Source organism: Oncorhynchus mykiss, chromosome 8, assembly GCF_013265735.2.
Source record: "Oncorhynchus mykiss isolate Arlee chromosome 8, USDA_OmykA_1.1, whole genome shotgun sequence".
Classification (NCBI taxonomy): domain Eukaryota; kingdom Metazoa; phylum Chordata; class Actinopteri; order Salmoniformes; family Salmonidae; genus Oncorhynchus; species Oncorhynchus mykiss.
This window is the reverse complement of record NC_048572.1, coordinates 55,223,546-55,242,141: the sequence shown is the minus strand read 5'-3', so window position 1 is coordinate 55,242,141 and position 18,596 is coordinate 55,223,546. Positions and strand designations below refer to the sequence as shown.

At 39.5% G+C, this 18,596-nt stretch overlaps 1 protein-coding gene across 1 annotated transcript in view; it reads right to left on the bottom strand.

The window, feature by feature from the left end:
• The window catches only part of LOC110530158 (roquin-1), a 37,516-nt gene extending 18,932 nt beyond the window's left edge, over window positions 1-18,584 (bottom strand). The window contains exons 1-7 of the mRNA XM_021613008.2: window positions 18,351-18,584; window positions 15,548-15,925; window positions 11,277-11,397; window positions 3,523-3,762; window positions 3,009-3,184; window positions 2,489-2,689; window positions 704-836 (exon numbers count right to left, since the gene is read on the bottom strand). Coding sequence (XP_021468683.2) covers window positions 704-836; window positions 2,489-2,689; window positions 3,009-3,184; window positions 3,523-3,762; window positions 11,277-11,397; window positions 15,548-15,778 — 1,102 coding nt within the window. The 5' untranslated portion in view covers window positions 15,779-15,925; window positions 18,351-18,584. The remainder of the gene's footprint in view (window positions 1-703; window positions 837-2,488; window positions 2,690-3,008; window positions 3,185-3,522; window positions 3,763-11,276; window positions 11,398-15,547; window positions 15,926-18,350) is intronic.
• Between the last annotated feature and the right edge of the window lie 12 nt (window positions 18,585-18,596).

Here is an 18,596-nt window from a genome sequence, read left to right as displayed (position 1 = left end):
CAAAAAGACAAGATTCCACGTGGTTGTTAAACAAAAGGAAAAATACCAGATAGGTATCAGACATCCAAATTATTTTCCCAATTATTTGCATGTCTGGGTACTTCACTCCCCCTCTTAAAACATAGGCTACAGCTTAAAGGGCTCTAAAAACAAAAGTGCTTCAATGAAACGGTACTTAACCATGATTAGAATGACAGATAGTCCAAATCCATAGGTGAGATGAGTCATAAAGGGCCAATGAGTTATGCTCATTTGAATCAGTCTGATAACATCACAACTTCTTCTCCCTGACCACAGCCACATGCAGCTCAAACAAACCCAACCTGTTCTACACTGATTGATTGATTCTTCACCACTTAACTATTGGAAAGCACTGGGCTGTATTTAAATCCAGAAAGTTCAAGAAAACTCCCTCCCCTATGCACTTGTTCCCTGCCCTTCGAGGATTTGATGGGACCGAAAAGGGGAATGCAATAATTTGGCTAAGTTCCTGGTAATGCTTTCAGCTATTTAGTCCCATCAGTCCCATAATGGGGACAACACAAAAACAGGAGTGAGTTAGAGAACAATTTTGAATGCGTAAAGGCAGCCCTGGTGTGTCTGTGGTTCGAATACAATCTTCAGTTGCATGCATCATTGTCAAGCTTTGGCCCCGAGCGGGGTGTGTGATGTGCATGGGAGCCAGCGTGTGTGTGCCTCTCACCGGGGCTCGGGTCGATGTTGGCCAGGAGCTCCAGGTGTGGTCGGAGGCGGTTAAGGTTGGCGGGGTCGCCCGTCCTCTGCAGGGCGATGGTCAACTCCTGGACGCTCTGGGCAAACGAAGCCGGCGTCTGCAACTGGAGGGGACACGGGATATTAAATGAAAATTCTAATCAGCATTTGAGTGCCTGCACCTGGATATGATAATTCCTGCTATCCTGAATCCTATCAGCATTGTTTGCAATAACATGTTTTCTATTGTGAAGGATTGACCCACAGACAGAGCGCTGCTCCTTTAGTGGAAGCTTATGGTTATTTTGTGGTTTCATGTGTGCACACAGACAGTTATATAGACAAATACACAAACTGATAAGTAGATGTTCACATGAGTGAAAGAGGGATTTTTGTGAATATGCGTAACTGACACACACCTCGTTGATAATGGAATGTACGACGAACAGTACCAGTCAAAAGTTTGGACAAACTTTGGACACAGATTCTTCAAATAGTCACACTTAACAGCTTGGCACACTCTTGGCATTCTCTCAACCAGCTTCACCTGGAATGCTTTTCTAACACTCTTGAAGGAGTTCACACATATGCTGAGCACTTGTTGGCTGCTTTTCCTTCACTCTGTGGGTCCAACTCATCCCAAATCATCTCAATTGGGTTGAGTTCGGGGGATTGTGGAGGCCAGGTCATCTGATGCAGCACTCCATCACTCTCCTTGGTCAAATAGCCCTTACACAGCCTGGAGGTGTGTTTTGGGTTATTGTCCTGTTGAAAAACAAATGATAGTCCCACTAAGCACAAACCATATGGGATGGCGTATCGCTGCAGAATACTGTGGTAGCCAGCTGGTGAAGCAAAGCACCCCCACACCTCTTCCTCCATGCTTCCCGGTGGGAACCAAAGGACAGATTTCCACCGGTCTAATGTCCATTGATCGTGTTTCTTGCATGTCTTCTTATTGGTGTGGTTTCTTTGCATAAATTTGATCATGAAGGCCTGACTTACACAGTCTCCTCAGAACAGTTGATGTTGAGATGTTTATGTTACTTGACCACATTTATTTGGGCTGCAATTTCTGAGGCTGGTAACTCTAATGAACTTATCCTCTGCAGCAGAGGTAACTCTGGGTCTTCCTTTCCTGTGGCGGTCCTCATGAGGGCCAGTTTCGTCAAAGCTCTTGATGGTTTTAGCGACTGCACTTCAAGAAACTTTAAAAGTTGTTGAAATTTTCCAGATTGACTAACCATGTCTTAAAGTAATGATAGACTGTCATTTCTATTTGATTATTTGAGCTGTTCTTGCCATAATATGAATTTGGTCTCTTACCAAATAGGGCTATCTTCTGTATACCAACCCTACCTTGTCACAACACAACTGATTGGCTCAAATGCATTATGAAGGAAAAAAATTCCACAAGTTAACTTACAAAGGCACACCTGTTAATTGAAATGCATTCCAGGTGACTGACTACCTCATGAAGCTGGTTGAGAGAATGCTAAGAGTGTGCAAAGCTGTCTTTGAAAAATCTTAAATATAAAATAGATTTAGATTTGTTTAACACTTTCGGTTAATACATGATTCCATATGTGTTATTTCATAGTTTAAGACCACGTAATTATTCTTCAATTAAAAAAATGTAAAAATAAAAACCCTGGAATGAATAGGTGTGTCCAAACTTTTGACTGGTACTGTACATGACAGCTACTTCTAAGACTAGTAACAGACCTAAACAGACGCAGACACCTTGTCGAAGACACACTAACAGACACACAGGTACCTTGTCGATGATGGACTGCATGTGGGACTTGTGAGACTGGTCCCCGTAGAGCAGGGAGGACCACTGGTCAGGGGCGATGCGGAGGCCGCCCTCCATGGCGATCTGGACAATCTGGGAGTCGTGTTCGCGCCGCAGTGCCTCGTACGTCCGGAACTCCTCCTTCAGCTGCATCAGTGACGAGTCCTCGTCCCGCTTGGTCACCTAGACAACCAGGAGAGAAGGCATTAGGTTAGAGTTTCCTAAAAACATTGGGTCAGGATCTACTGATTGGTTATAGATGTTTTAGAAAATATTAGGGAGGTCATAGCCCAAAACATGTTTGTGAATCATGTGGCCTATGCTGGGTCATATTCATTGGAGCACACTCTAGCGAACGTTCCAAAACACTACACAACAGAAAACAGTGTTTGTTATTGGAGAATGTTAGCTAGTACCTCTCCATTTTACTCTGGTTTGTACCAAATGAACAAGAACCAGCTCTTAGAACAGTGTTTGTGTGTGTTGGTAGAGTCAGACCTACCTTAAAGCAGGAGGCCCTGTAAAGGAGCTGCACCACGTGGCCTATGCTGGTTTTGGAGGCCTGGGGGAAGCGTGGCTCCAGCCGCTGGACCACGAACAGCACCAGGACCTTCCTGGACAGGGCCGAGCCGTCCTCCAGAGCCAGCAGCACCAGCTTCAGAGCCTCCTCCTGCATGGCTGGGAGGGAGAACGCATACAAGTGGGTTTAGACCACAAAGACATTTGTGCAAGTTTGACAACATACAAACATTTACAGCAGTAAATGTCATTGCATAAGACAGCGTTTCTCTAACCTATCCTTGGGGACCCCCAGATGTTTCACAAATTTGCTGTCGTCCTGAACTAGCAGTGATTCAACTAGTCAAGAGCTTGAGGATTAGCTCTGGACGATCTGGGAGTTTGCTACGGAATAGATCAACTGGAAAATGGAATGGCTGGGGGTCTCCGAGGAGAGGTTAGAGAAACTCTGGTATTGTCAAGGCGGGTGAGAATGTGTAAACTTGATCTCATCCTACCTGGACCCAAGAACTGGCAGCCCCTGGCCCGGACGGCGGCCCACAAATTGGACGATAATTGCTGGGGGTTTTGGTGCTGCAGGATGAGCTCTGTGACTGTGCGCTCCCCCAGAGACCTTGCTGCCCTCATGGCCCGCACCCGGCCCTCCTCCTCCACCAGCTGACAGTGGACCAGGGTCACCAGCTTCCTCTGCATGGGTCGACTCAGCATACTCAGGGTCGTGCTGCTCAGACCCACCCCTGGTGAGAGACAAAGGGAAGGAGGTTGGGGGATGGAGAGAGAGACACCATCAAATGGTTTTTAATTAAAAGAATATACAGTTGAAGTCAGAAGATTAGCCAAATACATTTAAACTCAGTTTCACAATTCCTGACAGTTAATAGTAACAATTACCTGTTTTAGGTCAGTTAGGATCACCCACTTTATACTAAAAATGTGAAATATCAGAATAAATAGTAGAGAATGATTTATTTCAGCTTTTATTTCTTTCATCACATTCCCAGTGGGTCATAAGTTTACATACACTCAAGTAATATTCGGTAGCACTGCCTTTAAAATGTTTAACTTGGGTCAAACGTTTTGGGTAGTGTTCCACAATAAGTTGGGTGAATTTTGGCCCATTCCTCCTGACAGAGCTGGTGTAACTGAGTAAGGTTTGTAGGCCTCCTTGCTCGCACACGTTTTTTCAGTTCTGCCCACACATTTTCCATAGGATTGAAGTCAGGGCTTTGTGATGGCCACTCCAATACCTTGACTGTGTTGTCCTTATGCCATTTTGCAACAACTTTGGAAGTATGCCTGGGGTCATTGTCCATTTGGAAGACTCATTTGCGACCAAGCTTTAACTTGTGAAATGTGATGTTTTGAGATATTGCTTCAATATGTCCACATAATTTTCCTCCTCATGACGCCATCTATTTTGTTAAGTGCACCAGTCCCTCCTGCAGCAAAGCACCCCTACAACCTGATGCTGCCACCCCCATGCTTCACGGTTGGGATGGTGTTCTTCAGCTTGCAAGCATCCCCCTTTTTCCTTCAAACACAACGATGATCATTATGGCCAAACAGTAGGAAGAGTCTTGGTGGTTCCAAACATCTTCCATTTAAGAATGATGGAGGCCACTGTGATCTTGCAGACCTTCAATGCTGCAGAAATGTCTGGCACCCTTCCCAAGATCTGTGACTCGACAGTCTTGTCTCGGAGCCCTACAGAAAATTCCTTTGACCTCACGGCTTGTTTTTTTCCTCTGACATTCACCGTCAACTGTGGGACCTTATATAGACAGGTGTGTGCCTTTCCAAATCATGTCCAATCAATTGAATTTACCACAGTTAGCACATGTCCAATCAAGTTGAAGAAACATCTCAAGGATGATCCATGGAAACTGGATGCACCGGAGCTCAATTTCAAGACTCATATTAAAGAGTCTGAATACTTGCGTGAATAATTTTGTTTTTAATAAATATGAAATAATGTAAAAAAAAAATTAAAAAAATGTTTTCGCGGTGTCATTATTGGATAATGTTAGATTGATGGGGGGAAAACTATTTAATCAATTTTAGAATAAGGCTGCAATGTAACAAAACATGGAGAAAGTCAAGGGATCTGAATATTTTCAGAATGCACTGTACATTTTACGGACACAATGTATTTTACAATATTTATCATAGCCATAATGTATTTTACAATATTTATCATAGCCATAACAATGTATTTTACAATATTTATCATAGCCATAACAATGTATTTTACAATATTTATCATAGCCATAACAATGTATTTTACAATATTTAACATAGCCATAACAATGTATTTTACAATATTTATCATAGCCATAACAATGTATTTTACAATAGTTATCATAGCCATAACAATGTATTTTACAATAGTTATCATAGCCATAACAATGTATTTTACAATATTTATCATAGCCATAACAATGTATTTTACAATAGTTATCATAGCCATAACAATGTATTTTACAATAGTTATCATAGCCTAGATATCAATCCCTCCCATCTATCTTTTAACACCATCCATATTTGATGTGTATCTGCCATATATTTTTCAACAGTGCTGTGAGGTTTCACAAAAGTTCTAAACCTTTCTATTCTCATAGTTCCTACAGATTGTAAATGTATTGTTATCGCTAAAAGTATCAATATATTATTGCTCAAATGACTATGACTTTTTCAAATAACCCAGCAGTGCCATTTGCAGAGTTAGCTCAAGGTAAATGTTGCAATTCTTTAGCCATTCTTGGACCTGCGACCAATGATTCTTTCTCATCACAGCAAAATCTGCAGAGCTGGGACGGATGTATCCCCCCATAAATAACATTCCATTGGTTGCAACAATTCTGTATAGTAATTTAAAATTTAAGTTTTGGATCCGGCATTAGTTTCTCTTCCCAACTATTTTGCAATCTATACGGCACAGCTGTCAATTTTTTGGTCCTTAAATGGAACTGGTAGACTTTTTTATTAATCATAATTTTGGTCTTTAATGCTGTAATTAGTTGGTTGTAATTTTGGGTAAAGCAGACATTTCCATGACTTAACTACATCAGTCCTATTTATGATATCATTTACAAAGATTATACCTAAAAAATATATTTTAAAAACATGCAAAAATTGATTTTTTTAATCAATTAGTATATTTGAGTTTAAACATAATATTTGTTCTGTCTTTCCTGGTGGATTAAACTGAAATCGCAACCAACTTTCTAGGCTTGTTTTACAATTAATGACATTTGAGATTATTTCATATTCAAATAACCAAAAGAGAGAGGTTCTTATCTGAATAAAGAGGAAAAAGCCATTCTTGAACATGGGGTGAGACATTCTTACTAATCTGCTAGAGAACCAGTATGAATTTAAGTATAACTTTTGTATGACTGAAGTCTTTAGATGTCTAATGCTTTAATATTTAAATAAATTTCTGCCCTCCAAATTCCTATTCATTATATGAATAGGCCCAAATAAAAAAAAAAGTTTTAAATTTTTTTTAAAAATCATTTTAACTAGTCGCTAGGTCTAGGCAAGGCACTGTAAACTGGCAGGTAGCCTAGTGGTTAGAGCGTTGGACTAGTAACCAAAAGGTTGCAAGATCGAATCCCCGAGCTGACATGGTAAAAATCTGTTGTTCTGCCCCTGAACAAGGCAGTTAACCCACTGTTCCTAGTCCATCATTGAAAATAAGAATTTGTTCTTAACTGACTTGCCTAGTTAAATAAAGGTAAAATTTTAAAAAATAAAACTGGGATAAGACTAAAGAGTTAATCAGGGTGATTTTTCCACAAATACAGGTATTTTCCTTTCCATGGTAGCAATTCCTATTTTTGCTAACTTTGTATTAAAATGTATTGTAGTGAGATCTTTTCTCTTTCGGGCTAGAAATAGAGTATGTCCACATTATTGCCAGACCATTTTATTGGTAAACTACACAGTAATGTAAAAGCTGTATTTTTTTTGTTGATCAAATACGTAACACAATTGGTTGTAATCCAGAGAGGTTAGAAAAGTATCTAGATCCTCATGAGGCTGTGGATGGATCCAAATTGTGGATTTAAAAGAAAACATGAATTATCAGTGTACAATGACACCTTTGTTTTTAAGCCCTGGATTTCTAGGCCCTTGACATTGTTTGATCTGAAATTAATAGCTAACATTTCAATGGCCATAGTAAATAGATATGCTGATAGTGGACAACCTTGTTTTACTCCTCTGGACAGTAATACTTTCTGAGAAGCAGCCATTATTTACTAGTTTAAATATGGGGTTACTATACATAACTTTAACCAATTGTATATGAGATTCTCAAAAATTGAAATATTCCAGGCATTTATATATACAGTGGGGCTAAAAAGTATTTAGTCAGCCACCAATTGTGCAAGTTCTCCCACTTAAAAAGATGAGGCCTGTAATTTTCATCATAGGTACACTTCAACTATGACAGAAAAAAATAGAAAAAAATTCCAGAAAATCACATTGTAGGATTTTTAATGAATTCATTCGCAAATTATGGTGGAAAATAAGTATTTGGTCACCTACAAACAAGCAAGATATCTGGCTCTCTCAGACCTGTAACTTCTTTAAGAGGCTCCTCTGTCCTCCACTCATTACCTGTATTAATGGCACCTGTTTGAACTTGTAATCAGTATAAAAGACACCTGTCCACAACCTCAAACAGTCACACTCCAAACTCCACTATGGCCAAGACCAAATAGCTGTCAAAGGACACCAGAAACAAAATTGTAGACCTGCACCAGGCTGGGAAGACTGAATCTGCAATGGGTAAGCAGCTTGGTTTGAAGGAATCAACTGTGGGAGCAATTATTAGGAAATGGAAGACATAAAAGACCACTGATAATCTCCCTCGATCTGGGGCTCCACGCAAGATCTTACCCTGTGTGGTCAAAATGATCACAAGAACGGTGAGCAAAAATCCCAGAACCACACGGGGGGACCTAGTGAATGACCTGCAGAGAGCTGGGACCAAAGTAACAAATCCTACCATCAGTAACACACTATGCCGCCAGGGACTCAAATCCTGTAGTGCCAGACGTGTCCCCCTTCTTAAGCCAGTACATGTCCAGGCCCGTCTGAAGTTTGCTAGAGAGCATTTGGATGATCCAGAAGAAGATGGGGAGAATGTCATATGGTCAGATGAAACCAAAATATAACTTTTTGGTAAAAACTCAACTCGTCGTGTTTGGAGGACAAAGAATGCTGAGTTGAATCCAAAGAACACCGTACCTACTGTGAATCATGGGGGTGGAAACATCATGCTTTGGGGCTGTTTTTCTGCAAAGGGACCAGGACGACTGATCCGTGTAAAGGAAAGAATGAATGGGGCCATGTATCGTGAGATTTTGAGTGAAAACCTCCTTCCATCAGCAAGGGCATTGAAGATGAAACGTGGCTGGGTCTTTCAGCATGACAATAATCCCAAACACACCGCCCGGGCAACGAAGAAGTGGTTTTGTAAGAAGCATTTCAAGGTCCTGGATTGGCCTAGCCAGTCTCCAGATCTCAACCCCATAGAAAATCTTTAGAGGGAGTTGAAAGTCCATGTTGCCCAGCAACAGCCCCAAAACATCACTGCTCTAGAGGAGATCTGCATGGAGGAATGGGCCAAAATACCAGCAACCGTGTGTGAAAACCTTTGAAGACTTACAGAAAACGTTTGACCTCTGTTATATACCCTTTGTTGGCAATGACAAAGTATTGAGATAAACTTTTGTTATTGGCCAAATACTTATTTTCCACCATAATTTGCAAATAAATTCATAAGAAATCCTACAATGTGATTTTCTAGATTTATTTTATAATTTTATCTGTCATAGTTGAAGTGTACCTATGATGAAAATTACAGGCCTCATCTTTTTAAGTGGGAGAACTTGCACAATTGGTGGCTGACTAAATATTTTTTTGCCCCACTTGATAAAGTACGACAGTAATTTACAAAGCCAGCTATAAATACCAGGCCAGGTTTCCTAGATTTTTCATAGTGCTCTATTGTTTCCAGTACTTGTCTTATATTATCTCCAATATATTGCCCATGTAAAAACCCTGTCTGCTTAGGATGAATAATACCCGACAATACCTTTTTAATTCTATGCATTTTGCTAGAATTTTTGCATCATAACACTGAAGTGTAAGGGGACTCCAATTTCTTAAATGGACTAGATCTTTATATTTACCACTTGGGTCCTGTTTCAGTAATAATGAAAATCAGACCTTTGTTGTGTATCTGATAATCTACCATTTTAATAGGAGTGGTTAAAATAAGCTAATAATGGTCCTCTTAGTAGTACAAAAAAAGTTAGGTATACCTCCACTGGTATGCCATCCAGCCCTGGAGTTTTTCCAGCCTTAAAGGCTTTAATTGCATCAAGATGTTCCACCTATGTAATTTGGCCTTCAAATGAGTCTCTGTACAGCTACTAATTTTACATTATTAACATTTTAAAAATCCATGCAATTTAACTTGGGTTAGTGGAAATGGAGACAAACGTAAAAAAATATGCTTAAAGTACTTTGCTTCCTCTTTCAATATATTGTTTGGTGAATCATGGGTGACATTTGTAACAAGTTTCAGTAAATTATTTTTGGCAGCATTTCTATTTTGAAGATAAAAAAAAAAAAAGAATTTGGTGCATTTTTCTTAATATTTCATCCAGTTCGCTTAATTTTTTAAAATGTATTACACTTGATTTTTCTGGAATAAGTTCCTCCATTTCTTTTAGTTTTTCCTATAGTACAGTTTTTATCACTATCCATCTGTACTGTTAGTCCTTCCAATTCCTTTGTTAATATGGACTCTTGACCTAAATTGCTTTGTTTTAGAGATGATTATTGAATTGCATGGCCTCTAATAGGCACATTTAAAAGTGCCCTATACAATAAGGAGAACTGCTATACATTCTTCTGTCCTGGTTAAAAACAAGTTGTCATCCAATAGGCTATGATTAAACGTCCAATATCCTCAACCATGTGGAAATTCTCTAAGAGTAATTAATATACATGCCAATTATTTGATGTTCCGAACGCTTTCTGTCCCCTCTCAACACCTTTTTTTGTTTACTTTTGGTGCCAGCGAGAATGACATACGGAAGTAGTCAAGAAGACTAGCTTGATTGAGCCTCAGCCATGTATATCTCACTAGGTCAGGATATTTAAGCTTCCATACATCCACTAGTTCCAATATATCCATGATAATGGTGTTTTCCTTAAGTGCATGATGGTGATATTTTGTAGTGTGGTTTGTTTTCCTATCCATTGAGATAATCAAAACCGTATTATACTCTCCCACCATAATAATAGAGTCTTGTATTGCTTGTAGGGTTGATAAATCATTATATACATTTTCAAAGCAGCGTGGATCATCATTATTTGGACCATATAGATTAATGAGCACAATCTGTTTATGGTCAAATAATGTATATAAAATAATCCATTTAACTTGCGGATCTGTTTGGACAATTTGTACATTCGGATCAAAATTACTGTTAACTCATATCATTACCCCTTTTGAGTTTCTTTTCCCAAGGGAAAAGTATATTTTCCCCACCCCAGTCCTTTTTCCACACAACGTCCTCTAAAATTGTTGAATGAGTTTCCTGTAAACAATAGATATATTCCTTCTCTTTTAGCCAGGTAAATACTTTTCTTATTATGTGCTAAGCCATTAAAATTATAACTGGCTATAGTCATTTCACCATTTACCACAAGATACAAGTTTAAATTCTATTATCATAATATATGTTTGTAAACTTACCATTGAAAAGTACAATAATGATTGAGTGTCCATATAGCTGTACCATGATATTAGCATTGCTACTAAGTAAACCTCCAATTGTTCCACACGCTTAACACGCCCCCATCCCAGTGACCGGAACCAATCCTTCAAAAAGAGCACACAGTGCCACCCACAGGACAGAAGCAGATAAACCGCCAAAAGCATTTCCATCACCCTTACCTCGATAGTATTATATACAGTTGTAAAAAAAATATTAAATCTTGCGTATCTTAATTTCCACAATTAACAAATAAAATGCGTAATAATGTGGGCAGTTCTAATGCTTAGGATGTTTCCCTATAAACCAGGATTGCCATTACAAAAATTACATTTTTGGCAAGCAATTAATATTTTAGCAAACAATTATTGTGATTCATGAATTGTTAATTATTTACAATATTGTCATCATCGTCCTGAGTCAGAGTTGGTTCAACACTGTATGCACGTTACCTCTGGTGTTGCTGAGGGGTTTGAGGTAGAGGGCCAGCTCCTCCACACACTGACTGGCCTCCTCATAGTGCTGCGCGTCTTCTGGGCTGGTGATAAGGGCCACCGGCTGGATCTTGGGAACCTGGAATTGACAGGCCACACAAGTGACACAATGGAATATTAATACATGAAAATAAACAATTAAACACTTTTCACATTTAATATGATGCTGGGAATAGTAAATGGGTTAATTTACAGTCAAATAATCAAACAGTCAAATAATCAAACAAAGACCTTTGTTGACTTATAATATAATTAGATGACTTAATCAATACAGTTATGTGTTGGAGCATTGAGTGTGCAGGTTCTACTTTCCCTATACGCAGTGACATATACTGAACAAAAATATAAACGCAACATGCAACAATTTCAAAGGTTTTACTGAGCTACAGTACATAAGGAAATCAGTCAATTTAAATAAATCCATTAGGCCCTAATCTATGAATTTCACATGACTGGCCAGGGGTGCAGCCATGGGTGGGCCTCACGATCACCTCAGTGATCGGGAGGTGATAGAGCAGCAGCTGTTGCATCCTGAGGTATCTCTGCATGAAAATACATGATCTGAGTGATTGATAGTTGGTATTCCACAGTCATAAAAAGTACAAACTACAAAAGAGAAATTGTCAGACAGCAGAGGCAGCAGCTCTATAGAGATGATCATTTTTAGAAATAATAAAGCAATCAAATAAAACAAAATGTAATATACACAATTGCACTGACCACACACACCTGCCACCTAAGCCCCCTTTTGAGCCTGGAAAAAAACCTGTATGTCAATGGGCATAGACACACACTGAGCAGAGAGAATTGACCCAACTTCACAGCTATAGAATCTTGGACACCCTTGGCTGGCTATGTGTTGACACTTCCAGTCAAATTGTATCACAGATTGTTAAGAGTGACAGAGGAAACAGTGTGATGACAGCGCGTCTTGGCAGTAATAGTAATGTTACCTGACAGGCCACCGGGCAACTTCACAAAAGAAATGTATCGATATCTGCCACACCCCTTTGCATCAGAACAATGTCCTTTCACGTCGACAACATTAGCGATCCCACAACACTACTGTGCCATCACCACGCCCCAAAAAACAATCCAATAAAAAAAGCGAGAGACGCCCTGGTGAGTAACATCCCAAACCGAAACTGCCTTTTGTGATTTAATATATAGTCAGGTTTCCATTGACCCAGGTTTATTCCACAAAAGCAATCTGTAATGGAAACGGCAGAGATAGAATACATTTTCTAAAGGAGCGACAACATGTATCAATCAAATGTATTTATAAAGCCCTTTTTACATCAGCAGATGTCACAAAGTGCTATACAGAAACCCAGCTTAAAACCCCAAAAAGGAAGCAACGCAGATGTAGAAGCACGGTGGCTAGGAAAAACTCCCTAGAAAGGAAGGAATTTAGGAAGAAACCTAGAGAGTTGGACAGTCCTCTTCCTGCTTTGCTGGGTGGAGATTGTAAGAGTACATGGCCATTTAAGGCCAGATTGAACATCTTGAAGAACAAACGTTCATAGATGACCAGCAGGTTCAAATAATAAATCAGTGGTTTTAGACTAGAGGGTGCAACAGGTCAGTACCTCAGGAGTAAATGTCAGTTGGCTTTTTATAGCGGAGCATTCAGAAGTCAATACAGCAGGTGCGGTAGAGAGAGTTGAAAACAGCAGGACCAGGACAAGGTAGCACATCCGGTGATCAGGTCAGGGGCAGGCAGGGTAGCCTAGTGGTTAGAGTGTTGGGCTAGTAACCGAAAGATTGCAAGTTTGAATCCCCGAGCTGACATGGTACAAATCTGCCATTCTGCCCCTGAACAAGGCAGTTAACCCACTGTTCCTAGGCCGCCATTGAAAATAAGTATTTGTTCTTAACTGACTCACCTAGTTAAATACAGGTAAATAAAAAATTAGCCACAGGCAGAACAGTTGAAACTGGAGCAGCAGCACAACCAGGAGTCAAGGGTGGATTTTTCTTTAGTTAAACTTTATTTGCAACAAATAGTTTCTTATAAATGTTGATTGCAAAATAAGTTTGGAAGCTCCACTCCACATTTAATTCTAAATACCCACTGCTTGCTAAATCTATTTTAACTATATAAAAATATATATATTTACAGGACAAGGATTGTCCTGACTTTCAAGAATGCCTGAACTGCTTTAGCTTGCTTTCTGGTTGGCTGGCAAGTTTCACCATCAAATTATTTCAGATCTACAGGAGTGCAAGTTTCACCATTGGCACGGACCGTGGTGCTACGTTGGAACACAATTATTAGAATACGGCAAATATGTAAATTATTGCATTCTATCCATGCTGGTTTTCGCAGGCTACCTGAGGTGACTGCTGTTTTTTTTTTTTTTTTTTTTTTTTAAATAGGTGTGAATTCATTACGTCCAGCAGTTTTTAATCAACAAGATAGCTAAATGGTAACTCACCCTTGCGGGCAATTGTCAAATCTAATTTCTTTGTGAACTTCCTAAATGTTGACAAAAAAAAAAACAAAAAAAAAAAAATCTCTGGACAAATTAATAGAAACATAGCTAGTGATCATAACTGAATAGGCTATTACTCTCAGACCATCTCTGACACACCTTTAAGTAGGGATGGGCATTTGACATTTTTTTGACTGTTCCGAGTACAGCGCGCAACATGCCAAATTTGTCATAGCCATTACATCAGAACCATTACAGATAAATCCTAATTGTTACATTTACCCATATATATATATATATATATATCTATATTTATATGTCAAGAAAACAGTGCCATTTAAGATTAATTTACTGAAACCGTATCAACTGGTTATATTATAGCGTGGAACACAATCTTCAAAAGAGGCAGTAACCTCAGCAGTGGCTCTTGCTTGTACAAGCCTTATGTTAGGAATCAAAAGGACTATGTAATGGTAGCTTAAGTAATTAAATATGAGCTGAAATCAAATTTCCCCATACATATTCAGTTAATAAAAACAAGTGCCATTTGAGAATCATTCATTGAAACTGTAATGAGCTGTGTTACCTGCTCGGCTCTGATAGGGTCACGGCAGTCCTTTGCGGTGGCAAAAGACGTGATGCGAGATTTCTGCTACTTGTCCCCTCTGAGAACGTCTCTTTGTGCTTGATAAGCGTATGATTTCTTATGGAACTAGATGTGCTGTGATAGGAGAGCTTGATATTGCATAGTTTGCATTGCACATGGGTTTCATCAGTTTGATCAAAATACCTTGCTTCCAAACCTCACTGCGTTTGGCCACCATGCTGATAGACCCCACTTTGCGCTATGCGCCTGAAACAGACACCCCACAGCCAATCAGAAGCACTTGACATAAAATAGATGTCATTTAGATTTTTGAATGTTAAATAAGTTGTACGGGGATAGTTAATCCATCTCTGACAATAAACATTTTTTTATGTTAATGTCACGTGCACAAGGTGAAATTTCTTGCAAGCTCTAAATCCAACAACGCAGTAATTAATAGCAATGCAGATAAAGTCGAACAAAACCACACAATAAAATAAGAACGAGAAAGTTAGAAGCTATATACAGGGTCAGTTCCAGTACCATATTTACAATGAGCAGGAATACTGGAGTGAGAGAGGTAGATATGTATAAGGGATAAGGTGACTAGGCATCAGGATGTATGATAAACAGTGTAGCAGGAGCGTAAATGATGATTGTATGCGAGTGTGTGTGCGCAGTCAGTATAAATGTGTGTGGATATTATGTGTGTGTTGGTGTGTGGGAATGTTTATTGGGTAGAGCAGGAGTTACGAAATAAATCTGACAAATAGTATTGCAGTATTTAAAGAAAAACGTGATCTCTGGGTTAAAGATAGAGTTGAGACGTGCGTTCGAGTACTCATGCCCGTCCCTACCTTTAAGGCCAGGTACATGCACCACAACTACTGACCAGAAAGATCTCTGAACAACACAGATCCCAAATAACTCCCCATTAGCTAGGTCCTCCTCTTATCATTAACTACTGTTTCTTCACCCTAAACATCAACAATCAGCTCCTAACTATCACATCTGATGGATTCATCTCCAATACTATTCTGTTGGTAGAATTCCCATGATCCTGTATCCCTAACCCTGGAGACCTTGGCACCTCATCTGTAATAGAAAAGGGGGAACACTGTGGTGGGACAGCGCAATGAACAGATTCTAACTGAATTGAGCCACCCCCCTCCAATCCTGACGCCCCTCTCTCAGGTCTCACAACTCACCTGTCCCCCCACCAGCTGCAGCAGGGCTGTGTTGACGGGCAGCTGCTCAATGTCAGTGGCGATGGCCGTCTGGTCGAAGGGGCAGGCCTTGCGGTGCAGCTTGTTTAGGCACATCTTGCAGACTGTGTGGCCACAGCCCAGCGAAATGGGCCGCCGCACCGTCTCCTCGAACGTCTGAGTGCAAATGGGACACAGCAGGAACTCTGTCCATTGTGGGGCTTGCACGGGCATGGCTGGGCAGCGTGTGTAGGGGTTGGGTGGGTGTGTGTGCAAGTGTTAAAAAAATATTTTAAGATTCCACTGGAATCAAGATTTTTCTTCCGAACTCAATTGTTCTTCAAATGTCACACATCGTGGATGCGCATCACGTCACAAATCCTGAAAGAGAAGGAAAACAATCATAGTGGGATAAAAGCAATGGATTATATATAAACTAGAAGACAAATAGGGTTGAAGTCACCATGTCTCCATCTTGGCACTCCTCCATTGTAAAACATTTTTGAAGCTATAGAAATCCATTTATTAATGTCTACATTCGTTTTTGGACACATGTATTATATTACAGACACCTTAATGAATAATTTGATATATATGTGAGCTAAACACAAAACTACAAAATGAAAACATTTATAAAATCATTCGATGAAGTATAATTATTTGAGACTGCTAATGTTACTGTCCCCACTACAACAACAAAAATACTTAAATACATGTAATTTTCTCCTTGAAACATGTAATTGAAATACTGTAGAATTCCATTAATTCCTATAAAGGACCACTCCTACTGGGTAGTGCCAATATGGCCGACCGGTGGCTTCACAGCCTATCCATTGGCAATACATAGCATCTGTAATCCAGGGTTTGCAGAGAGAAATAGTAATGGCTTCTTTTTGTAGGCACTAACACCACCATGGTTTGTTGGACAAAGCTTTGAGGAAAATTAATGCCATTTTTGGATAAACGCTGAAAATAAGGTCTGTGGTAGACACAAGCGTAGGAAATCTTTAAACATTTGATTATGAGAATCTTTATCAGCTAATGTCCCTTGTGAATTTTTAAGAATTTATGTTGTAAGAAAAAGCAAATAAAGGCTTCATAATTCATAAAGGTTATGTTAACTGACTGCTATAATCTCATAGAACAAAACGTATAAAAAAAATATCCTAAACATGTGTTAAATGCCGAAAATAAGGCTGGAGGTTATTAAACGTATTATTTCCCCCATATCGATGTTAACTAACCAAAGGTAACTCATTTCCGGGTTTTAGGACTACAAACTGGCAAACTCTATATACATCATTGGTTAAAAGCCTGTGGGTTATATTGTGTTGACAGTGACTCTTGCACAATGTAACATTAGCCGAGCCAATTACTTTCACACAACAGATGACTCAAACCGTCATTCTTTACATTTATGGCTGGCAACTATTTGCATAGCTACACTTCTCATAACAAACAACCCAAGTTACAGGAGCTGATAAAGTGGATCTAATTTCTCTTAGCACAGATCAAGCAATAATTGCTACATTTAACTAACGTTAGCTACAATAAAATAAGGTTGGACAAATCCATTGGCCAGTGTCCTGTTAGCCAACTAACGATACTTAGCTGACAGAGAAACGTTAACGTCTGGCTAACTATATTTTCATTAAAATTATACCAGGCACAATCTGAATAGCTTCAATGAACACGCCTAGAGAATATTTTCTGATTAAGGCAAGGCAAGTCAGGCAAGTCAGTTCAATACTGCTGCCTTACAAATTCAAAATGGCTAGGTAAAGAGACAATCCACCACCGGCAAGCTGAATAGTTAGTTAGTAACGTTAGCATGATTGCCATCCAGCAGTGTCGTCTTTAGTTAACCAGCCAACTACCTGATTAAACCTGTTCTGGGTGGTTCAATCATTTTCAAAGCGCCAGAAAATTCAGCCTTCAGATACATAATGAATGGCTGGCCACCCAGACGGCCAAATGACCGATCAAAACAACGACTGACGTTGTTAGCCTGTGGCCTGGCTAGCTTAGTGGACAAAGAGGCGACAACGCTAGCTACTTGACGTAGCTAGTTAACCAACTTATACTGCGCAGAATTAGCTAACTAACAATTTGATCCTGCAAGTTTAGCTACAGCTTCTATATACTCATGCGTTTTATTTCAAATACCAATTAGTTAACCACGCAACACAACACGTCTAACTAGCTTTATGGCAAGTCGCTAAATAGTTGAGTTAAATTCGAGCGACAATTAGCTAACTGGCTACTATATATGGTAAACAACCTTAGATATCTAGCTAACGTTAGATGCTTTCATGACTGAAACGAAAACAAAAACGCATGAAACGAATTTAGTTAAAGAAACTAGGTAAGTTAGCGGGCTGTTAAACTAGCCACATTAACATTACAAGTAAAACAAATAGCTAACTACAAGGGAAATCGTGCTAGCTAGATAACGTAAAGACATTTCATGTGGCAATAGCTAAAATTGTGTTAGCTAAGCTAGTTAACGTTAGCTATATTTAACACTACCGTTTTACTGTAGTAGACGTCTAGTTAACTGAATATCAAATATTTAGCTAGCTATCGTTGTGTGGCAATCTAATTACTAAACCAGGTTGCAGAATGTTGTTGGCGAGTAAATTAAATAAGCCAGTTAACATACTACTACGTAGTTAGCGAGCTGAGTGGGATGCTAGCTCTCAGTCATGCCAGCTGGCTAGGCTAGCTCAGAAACTAGGCGTCGTTAACGAACATGTATTGTTCACGGTTCATAACATTTTAGCGTTTACATGCACAAATTACTCACTCATTCCAAAACACTTGGAAGACTTTTATCTGTCTTTAGAAAAATCTTGTGTTGTTTTATCGGAAGCCATGTCGCCTATGCAGCTTGGCTGCTGCCGAAGTTTGAGGGTGTCAACTGAGTGTCTGGCTTGTTAGCTAACATTTGAGGTGGGCGATGAGCGACTGCACCCCCGGTTGGTGGGAGAATGCCAGTGCACAGCAAACATGTCGGGCAGCATCGCCATCTGTCACGTCTAGTGGATATTTT